The sequence below is a fragment of the Suncus etruscus genome, chromosome 12, assembly GCF_024139225.1.
Source record: "Suncus etruscus isolate mSunEtr1 chromosome 12, mSunEtr1.pri.cur, whole genome shotgun sequence".
Taxonomy (NCBI): domain Eukaryota; kingdom Metazoa; phylum Chordata; class Mammalia; order Eulipotyphla; family Soricidae; genus Suncus; species Suncus etruscus.
In genome coordinates, this window is record NC_064859.1 from 32,107,791 (window position 1) to 32,122,245 (window position 14,455).

General features: G+C 33.7%; 1 protein-coding gene and 1 pseudogene across 4 annotated transcripts in view; both read right to left on the reverse strand.

Annotated features, from left to right (window-relative positions):
* Nucleotides 1-14,455, reverse strand: part of EHBP1 (EH domain binding protein 1) — a 291,044-nt gene that overhangs the window by 105,691 nt on the left and 170,898 nt on the right. For all 4 annotated transcript variants that reach the window (XM_049784722.1, XM_049784723.1, XM_049784724.1 and 1 more), the window contains 2 exons: nucleotides 5,028-5,206; nucleotides 3,871-3,919 (listed from right to left, as the gene is read on the reverse strand). In XM_049784722.1, coding sequence (XP_049640679.1) covers nucleotides 3,871-3,919; nucleotides 5,028-5,206 — 228 coding nt within the window. The remainder of the gene's footprint in view (nucleotides 1-3,870; nucleotides 3,920-5,027; nucleotides 5,207-14,455) is intronic.
* On the reverse strand, nucleotides 2,886-2,985 carry LOC126025325 (uncharacterized; annotated as a pseudogene).

A 14,455-nucleotide genomic window follows, 5' to 3' on the forward strand; every position in this document is an offset into this window, starting at 1 on the left:
CCTCCATGGTTGTACTTGCGGTGACTGGTGAAAGAAAAGTATGTCTAGATATGATTAAAAAAATGGAAATTGAATTATCAGGTATAAAATATAAATAAATGCTCTTTAAGTCTAGTATATAAAATAGTTTTAAAATGATCAACTAAGGTTAATTTCATAATGAGAAGAGTGACTTACATTCATTTCATCCATTTTGGAAATAATAAAATGTTTGGAGTTGTACAGCCTAGATGAAACTGTGAGGCTGCATTGTATTCTTTTTGTTAGTCTTTAAATGACTGTGGCACATCAGGTTTTTCTAGTTTTGAAGAATCAAAGCTGTTTCTCAATTTACAATTAATTATTACTATCCTGAACTAACCCTTGAAAACAGCACTGTGTTGTTAAGAAGTGTTAAAAATATAGCTAAAGGTTTACTGTTGGAAAAATTAGGAACTCTCCTCTTGTTATATTGGGATATAAAATGTCAGTTTTAGTAGATTTATAGCTCATATTTTTTAAAAGACTTGGAAATTTGAAATAATTTAGAAGGGATTAAACTTACATGTTAAAATATACTTCTATTTTTTTTAATTTAATGCTTGCCTCATTCTATAGTTTAGTAAATGTGAAAAAGAAAGAAAATTAAAAATAAATTGCAATATTAAAACTTCTTCATCGGTGGTGGGAAGGTTGCACTGGTGAAGGAGGGTGTTCTTTTCTATAATTAAACCCAACTACAAACATGTTTGTAATCATGGTGCTTAAATAAAGATATTATTAAAAAAAACTTCTTCAGTTTTCACAGCATTGTTTCATAATATAGGTATTTCAAAAAATATTTACTAGAGAGAATGGCTCATTTGGTGTACATGCATAGGCCTGTTTTTTTACATGTTTTAGGAAAATTAAAGTCACTTTCCTCAAGTGCCTTGAAAACTTGATTGACAGACATCAATTGCGAACTATCAGGAAAAGCAACACAGGCCGTTTTCTAAAAATTTTCCAATTACTTAAACACTGTCATATTGGTTAAGATCAAATATCACAGGTCAATACCTTTTTATTCAGCACTTTTTTTTTAGAGATTGGGGAAATGATTGGCTTACTTTGGGGGAATATTTTGCTCGTGTTTTGCTTCATGTTAGCAATTCATTTTATATGCACTAATTGTTCCAAAAACAAAACAAAACAAAACAAAACAAAAAAACCAAATTTGTTGTATGTCAAGACTTTATAAAAGAATTTTCTCAGAGAGTTATCTTCTGCAGTGGTCAACCACCAACTACTTTTTTTTTTTTTTTTTTAAAGATGTCTGTGTTAAAAAAGAAAAAAGAGGAGGTTTTTCAAATAAAATTTGTCCTGGATATTATTGAATTGATAGGCAGAAGTCATGTCAGTGATGGTGTGAACTGCAAGGAACCTAGAACAGAAACATTGTTTCTTGTGCAGCATTAAGTCCTCTCAAGGGGTAGTTCAGGTTAATTGAAGAACTGTGTGGTCAGAAATAAACTGCAGGTAGCAACTCATACTCCCGAAGAAGCTAGCAGAGTGCTGAAGACTATAAAACAAATGTTTATTGAATTATGCATCATCAATATAAAATCAAAAAGCTATGAAAAATCTCACCGATGAGCTGCCTAGCAAGATCTAATTAGAAAGTGTTTAGTGAGATATTCTGGTATCTTTTTGCAATAACATGTAAATATACAGTGTGTTCTATTATTACTATTATTTAAATTCTATAGTTACTATAAAATTTTTGAAAAATAATATAAATTAATGAGCTGTCAAATGCACTAAAAACAGGTAAAATAAACAGTATTTTCTTTTAAAAATTCAAGCAGTAACTTGAAAACTTCACTTCATAAAAGATTTATTTCACTATGCTATTTTGCAGTTAGCTTTTCGATTTTAGCTTTGAATTTATCACATGTTCTTGTGATAATGTCATATATCACAATTAAAACTTAACTGATAAAACCAGGCTATTTCATTTTATTAGATAAAGGCTCTTCCAAATTATAACAAAAAGTTCATGAAAATGACTTAGTTTGTAGCATGTCCACTATAAAGATGATTTATATAATTGGCAACTTTAAAATTAATTTCTTTAAGGCCAGTATCATGCTCTTGCAAAAAAAACCAAAATTTTAAATTGCATTTTGTTTTAGAGTGCAATTAAAGTAAAAAGCTATTTTGACTTAAATTCTCATTGCCAATATAATCAATAATCTATTATATAATCTATAATCTTTTCAGTGAAACAAACTAGTTTATTTTGAAAAATATGCAGAGGACACAAGGTGAAAAAAGGAAGAGAGTCCCTTATAAAAAATTTTTTTTAATTGTGGGAGATTTCTGAGAACAGAAGGGACGACGAGATAATTGTGGAGTGACTGGTATGATAGGTCAGCAACTATAAAACAACTTCAAAAGTATTGTAATATCACAAAATATTGTACTGACTTAACTTAAAATATATTTTAATAAAACTTTCCAATTACTAGTCCCCAGACCAGAGTTCAGATAGATACAATTTTGCAGTATGAAAAGTTTGGAAATGATCTGTCTAGGTCAGAGATTATTCATCAGTATTTTGTTCCAAGAAGTCTTTTGTCAAGGAAACCCTTCTTAGAATGTTTTACATATTTAATATACAGAATTATAAGATACATCAATGAAACTGCAAAAGAAAAATAAGAACATAATAGTAAAACTAATTTTGAGAAAGGGTAATTTATGTGCCTTTATGCACTAACCTAATATAACTTAAAAAAGTGATGAGTTAAAGAAGTTCTTACATTTAACAATTATAACAAGATATCAGAGTTTGTAAAGGTGACAGTTTCATTCATGGGTAAATTATTGCCATTTATTGCCCCAATTCATTATTACTATTATTTTAAAATATGGAATGCCTAATGAATTTGCATCTCACCCTTGCATAAAGATCATGCTAATCTTCTCTGCACTGTTCCATTTTTATGTACTGAGAAGCAATACACCATTCATAATTTTAAAAAATGTTAATTTCATTTAAAGAACTGTTAAATGAAAATACATATTTCCCCTTGGCCATTCTCTAGAATCCTTTGAATTGTTTCCAAAGATTTCAGGTTAATAATTCTAAGGCAACAATACATTTCATTAACTCTTTGGCTGAAGAAAACGTTTCATTCTGTACAAGAATTCCAAACAAAACTGAATACTTACAATCTACATTGAATTAGGGGTTTTATGCTTCCTTTTCACATTGCACGCTGAAAAAAGCATAATATTGTACTGCGCATAGGGTTAAGTAGGTAGATTATAGCATGTAGCCATAGTCAGATTGCTTAGGGGGCTTGAACAACTCAGTATATATACTGACAGCTAAAAAGATCAAAATTGCCTACACATAATAAGAGTAGCTTTGACCTCAGAATATAAATTAATTATGTGAAAAAAAGGTCTCAGTTTTCAAGAAGTAAAAAAACAAAAAACAAAACCCAACATTCACCTTCCCACTTTTAGGAATCTATGCATTCTTTTATGTATAACTCTTAGGAGCTTGACCTTGTGCCCTCACGAAAGATTTTCCCAATTATGGCACAAAGTTTCAGGTGCACTTTTTAAAGCTAAATACTGAATAAGAGGAATTTAGCATTTAATTATACATATTGTAATCTGATGTCACTCTGGCCCTGTGATCTACCCGTGATACCTAAAGGTCCTTGGCAAGCTAGAGTAAATGAGGCATCCTATTCGAACTATAGGAAGCAGCTGAATACTTTCTGTAAGCTGTAGATGACCTCACAGAATAACTTCACTTTCCCCAAAATAATAATAAAAAAAAGCAAACATTGAAACTTATTTTAGCACTATATTTTTTCCCCTGTCAATTCTTACCTTTTTGTTGTTCTCTTTAATATCTTGAGGATTCAGAGACTTGTAATCACTGAGGGAAAAAATGACACAGTAGGTACAAAGGGTATCTGATAATAATAACATTTTTAATGAGATAATCTTAAATTTTACATTTAGTAATATTAAAAATTAGCAATTTTGCTGCAACTCAGTCAACAAAAGTATGAAAATTTAAGAAAAAATTAACTACATATTTCACTGACAGAAAGTTGCCATCTAATAAGAGAAGTTAAGGTAGGGAGGGAACCAGAGACTAAGCCTCGACACTAACACATAATGTGGTAGTCCCGAAGCCCCTGTAATCAATGTACAAAGAACTCTAGTCTTAGGTAGGGGATGTGGCTTAGTTGTAGAACCCATGCTTGGCATGTACATGTCTCTGGACTTGATCCCCGATATCATAGAACAAAACAAAAAAAGCAAGCATTACAGGATTATTTAATTTTCATAATAATTTGAAGCAAATTCTTTGAGATGAGGGAAAAGCATTTTTAAATGTTTTTTTTTAATCCCAGAGAAAGAATTTTTTTTTCCTGACATATAATTTTCCTCTAAAAAAAATAAAGTTTTAGGGCCAGAGTGATAGCCAGTGGGAAAAGTGTTCGCTTTGTACATGTGTCTGATCTCTGGCATCCCATAAGGTCTCCCAAGTCAGCCAGGAATGATTCCTGAGTGCAGAGCCTTGGAGCAGCTCCTGAGCACTGCTCTAAACCAAAAACAACAGAATAAAACCCCCCACAAAGTCTTTAGGTAATAAAAAAGAATCTCAAACATAAAGCCATAATACTTTAGGCCATGTGTTAAGAAATTATATTATTATTTGGGGCCTAGGGAGACAATTTAAAGGGCTGGAATACATGCCTGGCATAAATTAGGTCTGGAGTTCGACCCTTGATATCACACACTTCACTCCCTAGCATATCAGATATTTCCCTGAGGTGCCAGACCCTGGGTGTGAACCCACAGTCTTCAGCACCACAGGGCCAAAATTCCCAGGCCCCCGTCACTGAAATGAACTGAACAACCAGGCCTGCACAGCTAGTTCCCAGGCCCTCTGAGCATTCTTTGGGAGTCAACACCTCAAAAAATAAATATTACTTGCAAAATATTCATAGGGAATGGTAAATGTTTTTACTTACATCAAATCTGGTCTAAAGTGGTGTAATATTGCACAAAAAGATAAACCATTTCTCCACGATGTAGTAAAATTAGTGATTTTCACTCCCCGGTAGTTTTTTGTAACTTCCTTGCACCATACAAGCAATGACTGACTAGCATTTGGCTTTTGCCCCAAAACAGGACTTGGTATAGGGCTTGGCTAGAAAAAAGGAGAAACGGAAAACATTAAAACAATTTAATGGAAGATGAAAATTAACATTAATTGATCTAACTAGATCATTTGAATCCTTTGATGTCAGTTTATGTCCTTCAAAACTGTCATTTCAAGACAACTCTAACCACTAAGAAGAGACATGAATCTTAAAGCTATTATCTTCAATTTTAGCCTATGGCATTTGCCTGACAAGGCTGTATATATGCAAGATTTTCAACTTACCTATAAGAATAAGTTAAGAGCTATATTGATGGAGACATTAAAGTATTTAATACTTAGGGCTAAATAACTAACTCATACGTTGAAAAGTTTCTCCAAATGTAATTATGTACAAATATAATTTTAAATAAGATTAAAAATAATGTACTTTGAGGTATTACTGCAAAAGAAATTGTTAGTAGTGGAGGATTCAAAATCAGAGTTGAGTCTTTAATACAATACTCCTATATGCATTTTAGATAGCATACAATTACATTAAAGCATACCTTTTAACATAATGATGCCTCCACAAACAAAAGAATGTTAGTAAAAAAAAAAAGTTAAAAGCATGAAGTTCACAGAATTATGACTCATGTATTCATTGCTCCAGTAGGAAGGCTATCAGGACAAACAAATAATTCATTATATTTTAAATTATATAAATATTATAGTAACTTATTATATAAAAGCCATGAATCTAAAAATGTGGTTTTTAAAGGACCAATTATAATTTAAGGTCAGTGTTTTAAAATTCATGGATCAGGAACCAGAGCAGTAACACATGGCCAACACAGGATAGCCCTGGTTCAAATTCTAGCTTCCCTTATGGTCTTCAGAGCCTGAGTCTGCCAGGAGCGACTTCTGATCACAGAGCAGAGTAACCCTTGAGCACCACCGAGTGTGACCCAAAAACAAAAACAAAAACAAAAATTCATAGATGAACAGATTTGGATAATTCTACATATTAACATATAATAAAAAGTGAATTCACAATATAATAATCTATTTTAGAAAAACTTGCTTTTAAAATAAACTATTAAATTTTCTTCACCTAAAAGTGAATTTCAACTATAACTTTCAAACCCTACCAGTCACTTAATCTGGAAGTAGAATAGAGTGGTCTAAGAATGACCTAAGGGCACAATAAACTGATAACAAATACTCTTTTAGATTCTGTATTATTTCAAGGATCTCTATCTTTCTGTGTCTTAGTGTTACTCTGTCTCTCTTCCCCCTCCTTGGTTTGGGACCACATCTCTTGGTTCTTAGGGATTACACTTGGCAGTACTCAAGGGACTAGGAATACAAGCATTTTTAACCCCTGTGCTATCACTCCAGCTCCTAAAGGATTTCTTTACTAAAATGCTTTTGAGATCAAATTATATAGCAAGGTATTAATTTCAAGCATAGTTACTAACCAAATAATCTATATACTAGCCTTACATTTGTTTACCTTAATCAATGTCCTGTACATGGTGTACAAAGGTCTGTATCACAATGTTATATCATGACTCTCTATACTTAAAAATTAAGAAAATAATACCATGTAATTATGACTACGAAGAATATTCTGCTTCTAAGTCTTAGTATGAAAAAGTTCTGAGATCTAAGCTAAGACTTGGGTTTACCTTATTAATATAAAAGTTGTATATTAAAACACCTTAGAGGGATGCTAACTGTACTGCCAAAAAAAATAAGTCATTTATAATTGAAAATTTATAATTGAAATTACACACCCTATGAAAGGTCATGTTGGCTACAGAGAAAAATAAATTTGAATTAGAGTCACTGTTCAGTGAATCATCCACTTCAGAACTGCTGACCTTTCATACAAGGAGCATGTGGTTAAATCAGTTCAAAAATAACTATGTAACAATATAACTAGATAAAGTTGTCTTTTGGTATAGATGAATCTAATTTTGTAGTATATGTGGAGGTTACTTGACTTCTCTATGACTATTCCCCTTCGTTTAAAATGGAGACTATAATGATAGCAATGTTATAGGGTTGTGTAGGTATAATATTTGCCTACCCTTCTCTGTCATTACCATCCCTTGATCTCTTTGAACTATACTGTTCTTTGCTGTTCTTTTGATGTCTGTGACATGAGTCTACCTTAACTAACCTTTGAGCAAACAGTTCCATTTGCCAAGATGGGATCCTCTAAGATACCTGTACTATAGCCATCTTTACAAGGTCTATACTGACTACACAACAATAGTGCAGTCCATCTTCATGGGCCATCCACAGTCTAGTACTCCTCACTTCCCTTACCTCATTTTACGCTTCCATAGTACTTATCTCTTTAAAGTTCATTTATGTTCTTTTGGTTATTATCAAAATGTTCGCTCATCTGCTTTCACTAAGTAAAAGGGCTAGGAGGGAGAGATTTTAGTGTTTTATTGGTTTATTCCAGATATCCAGAATAATTCTGAATATACAGCATGTGAATGTTAATTATGTAATTACTACCAATGTATTATCAGCCCCCAACTTCTTATATTTGAGGAACTTTTGGAAAATTCTAAGACCTTGATTATCAAGCATGACTCCTCCACCCCCCTTTTTTTGAAAACAAAGATTTAACTATATAAAATAATCTTTATATACTCCATGTGTAGAATGGAGTTCTTATAAATTTTGATAATATATCTATTTTATGGATTTGGTGAAAAATTAGTTTTGAAAGGATTTTGTGATAACTATATACCAAAGAAATCAAGTTATTGTTACTAAAATTAGAAACAAGCTTTCCAGTGTTGGAAAAAGTCTTTTTTATAATAATTTTTAATTTGACCAAAGTGGATTACAAATCTTTCACAGTAATATTTTAACTACATAGTGACATTGAATTGGGCAATCCCACCACCAATGCTGTCCTCCCTCCACCCCTGGTCCCAGCATGCATCCCATATCCCCCTCCTTTACCCCCAGGGTGCTAATATAAGTGGTCCCCTCTGTGTCTAGCTTATTGTAGATTGGGTATGGATTCTATTGTCCTTGGCTTTGGATTTCATGTTTTTTTTTTTTTGGTTTTTGGGCCACACCCAGTAATGCTCAGGGGTTACTCCTGGCTATGTGCTCAGAAGTTGCTCCTGGCTTGGGGGACCATATGGGACACCGGGGGAATCGAACCGCAGTCCGTCCAAGGCTAGCGCAGGCAAGGCAGGCACCTTACCTTTAGCGCCACCGCCTGGCCCCTGGATTTCATGTTTAAGTCTGATCATTTTTTGTTTCTACTTAATGTTCATAAGCCTGTTTGGTCTTGGTACCATCCATTATTTCCCCCTCAATTTGTGAGGTGGAACAAGAAGGTCCAAGTTATGTGGTTCTGTTTGAAGGAAAAAAAATTTAAATGGGGGAAAAATCAAATAAGCAAAAAATGGGAGGAGTCCTTAGGCTACAAACAAAAAACCTGAAAAGCACCACAGTAATAAAGACAATAGCCACACAATAACCATGGTCCTGAAATAAAAAGAAAACAGAACACAAAAAAGAAAAAAAGAGAAAGAGAAAGAAAAAAACAACAATAACAAAATCAAAACAAAATTAATTTGTGCTTTTTTTTTTTTTTTTGCATAGGCACAGTATATTGGGGATATTAGAAAGGGAATTCCTTTGGCCTAAGAGATACAGTATTTCCCTGCCCTTGAAGTATACTATCATGGGAATAACGAAACAAGACTTTTAAAGTTCTTTCATATTTTTCCACTGACTAGAAGCATAAAACTAACAAACTGGGAAGAAAAACGCAGATGCTATATTTTTGTGTACTGAGAAGATATTTTCTAAAAGCCATTATAATTACAAAATTATAATCAGAATGACCTAAGTTTTTCCATTAGGTGATCCTCCAAGAGTTTCTCCCTCACTCAAGGCACAATGTGGACAAAACTGTACCATTCTAAGTAAAGCTAGTTTTTAAAGTATAACTTTAGAAAAATGCCAATAATCATCATTATGGATACAATCTGAAGTGGTATAGTTATGACAAAACAGAATTTGAGACTACTATTTTACTTAACAGTTCCATGTTCTGATTCAGACTATTTTAATGTATTGTTTAAAAAAAAAGAAAAACAAAAAAAGAAGACATCTCACTTTTCTTGCTAAAACTAGCAACAGGATATGCTATAAAAACCCCATCAAATAATCTATTACTAAATTTCAGACATTTTAATAGTTGCAAAATTTTTCAATTTACCTCCTTGTTTCTAACAAAAGCTGCTTTATCTTTTGCTGCCCCCCCCCCCCACCATTTCTCCTAACCATGAAAGCAGATATTCTTCTAGGTATTGCTCTAAATAGTTTTCTCTTTCCACACTTAGCTGATTCACTCCCAGGATTCCAACTATCACTTCCATCCAGAAGATTCCCAAATGTACATTTATAGTTCAAGTTATCTCAAGTTGACATTTCCAGCTGGCTGTCCTTTCTGCCATATAAATTTCAAACTCAATATGTTCTAAACCATAATTATAAATCTTTCTTTATAACTGACTTTATTTTCATTATGTTTGCAAATGATATTCCTATTGTCCCAATTGTCAAAAATTTTAATGCAGAATCAGCTCTGAACTCTTTTCACCTATGAAGTCTTTTTAAGTTCATACAAGGGCTATTTCAAACTTATTTTCTTCAAATTTATGTAATATATCTTCTTTTGCCTAAGTTATTGCAAAATCTTCCTCACAGATTTTTTATTCTCCTCCTGTATTTGACCCATTGCCTAGGAATAATTTTCTTAAAACATATAACAAAGATAAAACCAAGATAAAATATCTAATAGAAAAATATTTCTGGGCAGTAAATCTTAAGTCTTTTTTAAAAGTATCTACTCTCTTAGATGACGTACCATTTTTCTAAAATAACTACAAATTCATTCTTAGTTCCTAGACCACCCATTTTCATTCTGATATTATAGGGCATCACTTTTCAATTGGATTAGCTTCTGTCTGAAACATAACTGCTATGGTCCCACTCTACCTAACTTCAAGATTAAATTCAGTTGTCATCAACCATAAAGATTTTTCCCAGTTATCAGTCAATTGCAATTATTTAACTTAACTAAGTTTAATGTCGACTTATATTTTATAAAATAATATTAGCAAACTAGTAGTAGAAGATTAACTTGTAAAAAATCCACAGCAAATATCAAAATTATAATTTGAAATATTTTCTTTTAGACCAAGAATGTATTATCATTTTTTTTGGTTTGTTTTTTGTTTTGGGGCCACACTCGGAGCTTATTCCTGGCTCTAAGCTTAGAAATTATTCCTAGAAGTCTCAGGGGAACACATTGTCGAGATGTTGGGGATTGAACCTGAGTTACCTGTGTGCAAGGCAAATGCCCTACCTGCTATTTTATCATCTGACCCTGTATTACCACTTTGATTCACTCTTATTTATTTATTTATTTATTTATTTATTTATTTATTTATTTATTTATTTATTATTCAATATTATTTACCAACATCCTGAGAGTAGAAGCAGGAGTACCTTTAAGCATTGCTCAGTGTGGCACACCCAAAAATACTCAGAAAATGATAATTAAAAAAATGAAAATAAATAATAAAATTGGAATTATTTACAAATAACATAATTGCAGAAAATGGAAAGGAAACTACAAGATAATTTACTATTTTTTTAATTTTGTTTTTGGGTCACATCCAGCAGTGTTCAAGGGTTAGTTCTGGCTTTGCACTTAGAAATCACTCCATGTGTTGTTTGGGAACCATATGGGGTGCCTGGGAACAAACCTCGGGTTGGCCATGGGCAAGGCAAATACCTGCTGTTCTATCACTACAGCCCTACTTTACTAAAATTAATGAGAACTTAAAGAGGCCACTGAATACAAAAAAACAATGTACAAAACTAAAACTAACAACTACCACACTATTACCAACAAAGGAAAATAAAAACATTAAGGCCATTTGTGGCATACAGAAATCGATTACTAAGGAATAGATATGCAAGTAGTGTGTTTGATTGCTAAAAACAAAATGCTTTATTGTGAAATAATAAGGACATAAAGTGATGGCAAATTATACAATATTAATTAATTAGAAGATTTACTTGTAACTCTGTGCCTCAACTAAGAGTGAAGTTCCAGTAGGAATGTGTGCAAGCATCACATTACAAGTAAAAATCTCAGTGAGTACTTTGATGAGTTATCTAAGTACTGCAACTTGTTGTGCAACACAGCTAATGTGTGATCATGTCGGGGTGTGTACAAGCCAGTCATTGCTGCTGCAGCAGCAACAACAACATAGCAGTGATAATAGCAATGAAGGGAAGGGGAGGGGAACATGGAATTAAAAACAAAAGCAGCAACCAATACAGCAGGCATTAACTAAACATATTTTACAACAGAAACACAATATCCAGAAAAAGGTTGAAAGTTTAATACAACCCATTAATTCAGAAAATTGTACAGTTACATGTGTTCCCCCCCCCAAAGTTGAAGTTGTATTTTAATTAAAACTTCAAAACTTGTTACAGAAATTCTAAAAGATATAGAGCAAAGGGGTATCTTAAAAAGGCCAAAAGAAAAATATGGCTTCATCTAAGATGACAGATTCAAAGACATGCATAACCATGGGCCTGAACAATAGTACAGTCAGTAGTAGTACACCCTGTCACACGGCTGACCCAGATATGTTCATGGCATCCCATATGGTCACCTGAAAAAATGCTAGGACAATTCCTGGTTCCAAAGGCAGGAGTAACACCTGGGCATCTCCAGGTCTGGCACCCCACCCCACCCCCCACAAAAAAGATATGTATAGCCTGCAAACCAAGAATGCCTTGATTCCTAGTCCTTATAGGTTTTTTTTTTTTTTTGAGAATATAAAACATTTTCTATTATCATCACCAGCATCCAACATTTATCACCAAAATAATTTGTCTTCAGTCAGCTATGCTGACTGAACAGTAATTTCTCATTTCATCTTTCCCATCGCCTCTGAAAACTATCATCCTTCACTTCCTCTTTTTTATAATCCCAACTACTTTAGTTATTTGTGTTTTTGTGTGTGGCTTATTTCATTTAACATACTTTCGTCAATGTCAATAGGATGATACAATATTCATCCATGTTGTATGGCATGCACCCAAATTCCTTTCCTTGTAAGGTTAAATACTATTTAACATTCCCATATCTACAGTTCTGTATTCCAGTTTCAGTAACCTGTAATCAACCAATGTGAAAAAGACGCACAGTTAAGATATATATCTATATATATCTATCTATATATATATATGCATATAAATATGCTTGGGTACTATCTTCAGTATCAAGAATTCACTGGGGACTTTGGATGACAACCCCCCCCTTCAACACAAACAGGTAATATTATACTCTAACCTTTTATTCACTCATTCAGCTGTTGATAGAGCCCTGGGTTATTTCCACCTTTTTTGTTTGTTTTGAGCCAAACCTGGTATTGTCAAATGATTCAAAGAGTCACTCCTGGCTGTGCTAAGGGGATTTTTCTAGACACTGGGGATTGAATCCAAGCTGGCCACACGCAAGGTAAACACAACGTACTGTGCTATCACTCCAGCCCCTACGTTCACAATGGGAATTATGTTCACAATGTAAATTGTAATATAAATATGGAAGTATCAGTATATCTTTGGGACCCAGCATGCTGAATTATATGGAAATTCTAGTTTTCAATTTTTGAAGAACTTCTATAGAAACTGCACCTTTTTATATTCCTAACAACAGCACAAAGGGCACTATTTCCATGTTCTCATTAGCATCTGCTATATTTTGTCTGCATTTCCAGATGATCAATAGAGTTAATCACTTGTTCATATATTTGTAGGTAACCTATATGTTTACTTTGAAATAATTTGTTTCTCTACCCATTTTTTTTTTTTTTTGGTTTTTGGGCCACACCCGGTAACGCTCAGGGGTTACTCCTGGCTATGCACTCAGAAGTTGCTCCTGGCTTCTTGGGGGACCATATGGGACGCCGGGGGATCGAACCGCGGTCCGTCCAAGGCTAGCGCAGGCAAGGCAGGCACCTTACCTCTTGCGCCACCGCCCGGCCCTCTCTACCCATTTTTAAGACAGATATATATTTTATAATTTTTATTATTAAGTTGTAGATACTTTTAGATATTTTAGATAATTTTAGTTATTAACATCTTACGATATAATTTGCAAATACTTTCTCCCAATCCATAGGCTACCTTTTTTGTGTTTGTTTAATAAGCTGTACAGAAGTTTTAAATTTTGATGTAAACCCACTGGTTAATTCTTAATTTTGTTGCCCCTTTAGGTGTATTGCTAAAATATCACTCAAGACTAATTTCAAGGAGCTCTCATCTGTTTCTTATGAAAGTTTTATGGATTCACATTTATTTTTAATATTTAGTAATTTTGATTTTGAGGCCATTCTTAGCTTTATTTAAGGCTTACTCCTATGCTCTCCTGGTAGTGCTTTGGGACCGTATTTGGTGCCAGGGATTAAACTGAGATCAGCTACATGCAAGGCATGTTTTCACCTGGAATCATCTCTCTAGACCCAGGTTCATATTTTCATATTTTTTTTACGTGGACCTTGCTTCCTAGTGATGCTTAAGGAACGAGGTAGTATCACCTATAGAACCTGGGCCTTCTACATACAGTGCAGAGCTTTTAAAGAGTTTAATTTTATACATTTGAATGTACATACCGTTTTCCTAATTCCATTTATGATACTATTCTTCCCCGTCTAATGTTATTGGCATACTTGATAAATACTAGATGACTAGATTTGTGTGGGTTGATTTCTGGGCTCTATTCTGTTCAGTGTATGTGTATGTAAGTTACCTCTTTGATTATTATAGCTATGTAACAACTGTATATAAAAATGCACAGTGCCTCAAAGGTTATTTTTCTTCCTTAAGATAGCTTTGGCAGGGCCCGGAGAGATAGCACAGCGGTGTTTGCCTTGCAAGCAGCCGATCCAGGACCAAAGGTGGTTGGTTCGAATCCCGGTGTCCCATATGGTCCCCCGTGCCTGCCAGGAGCTATTTCTGAGCAGACAGCCAGGAGTAACCCCTGAGCACTGCTGGGTGTGACCCAAAAACAAAAACAAAACAAAAAAGATAGCTTTGGCAAATGCCAGAGTGACAGAACAGTGGGTGGGGCATATGTCATGCATGTGACTGAACTGGGTTTGATCTCCAACATTCCATTGGTCCCCTGAGTCTATTGGGATTGAGTTCAAAACCAAGAGTAACCATTGAGTGCTGCTGGGT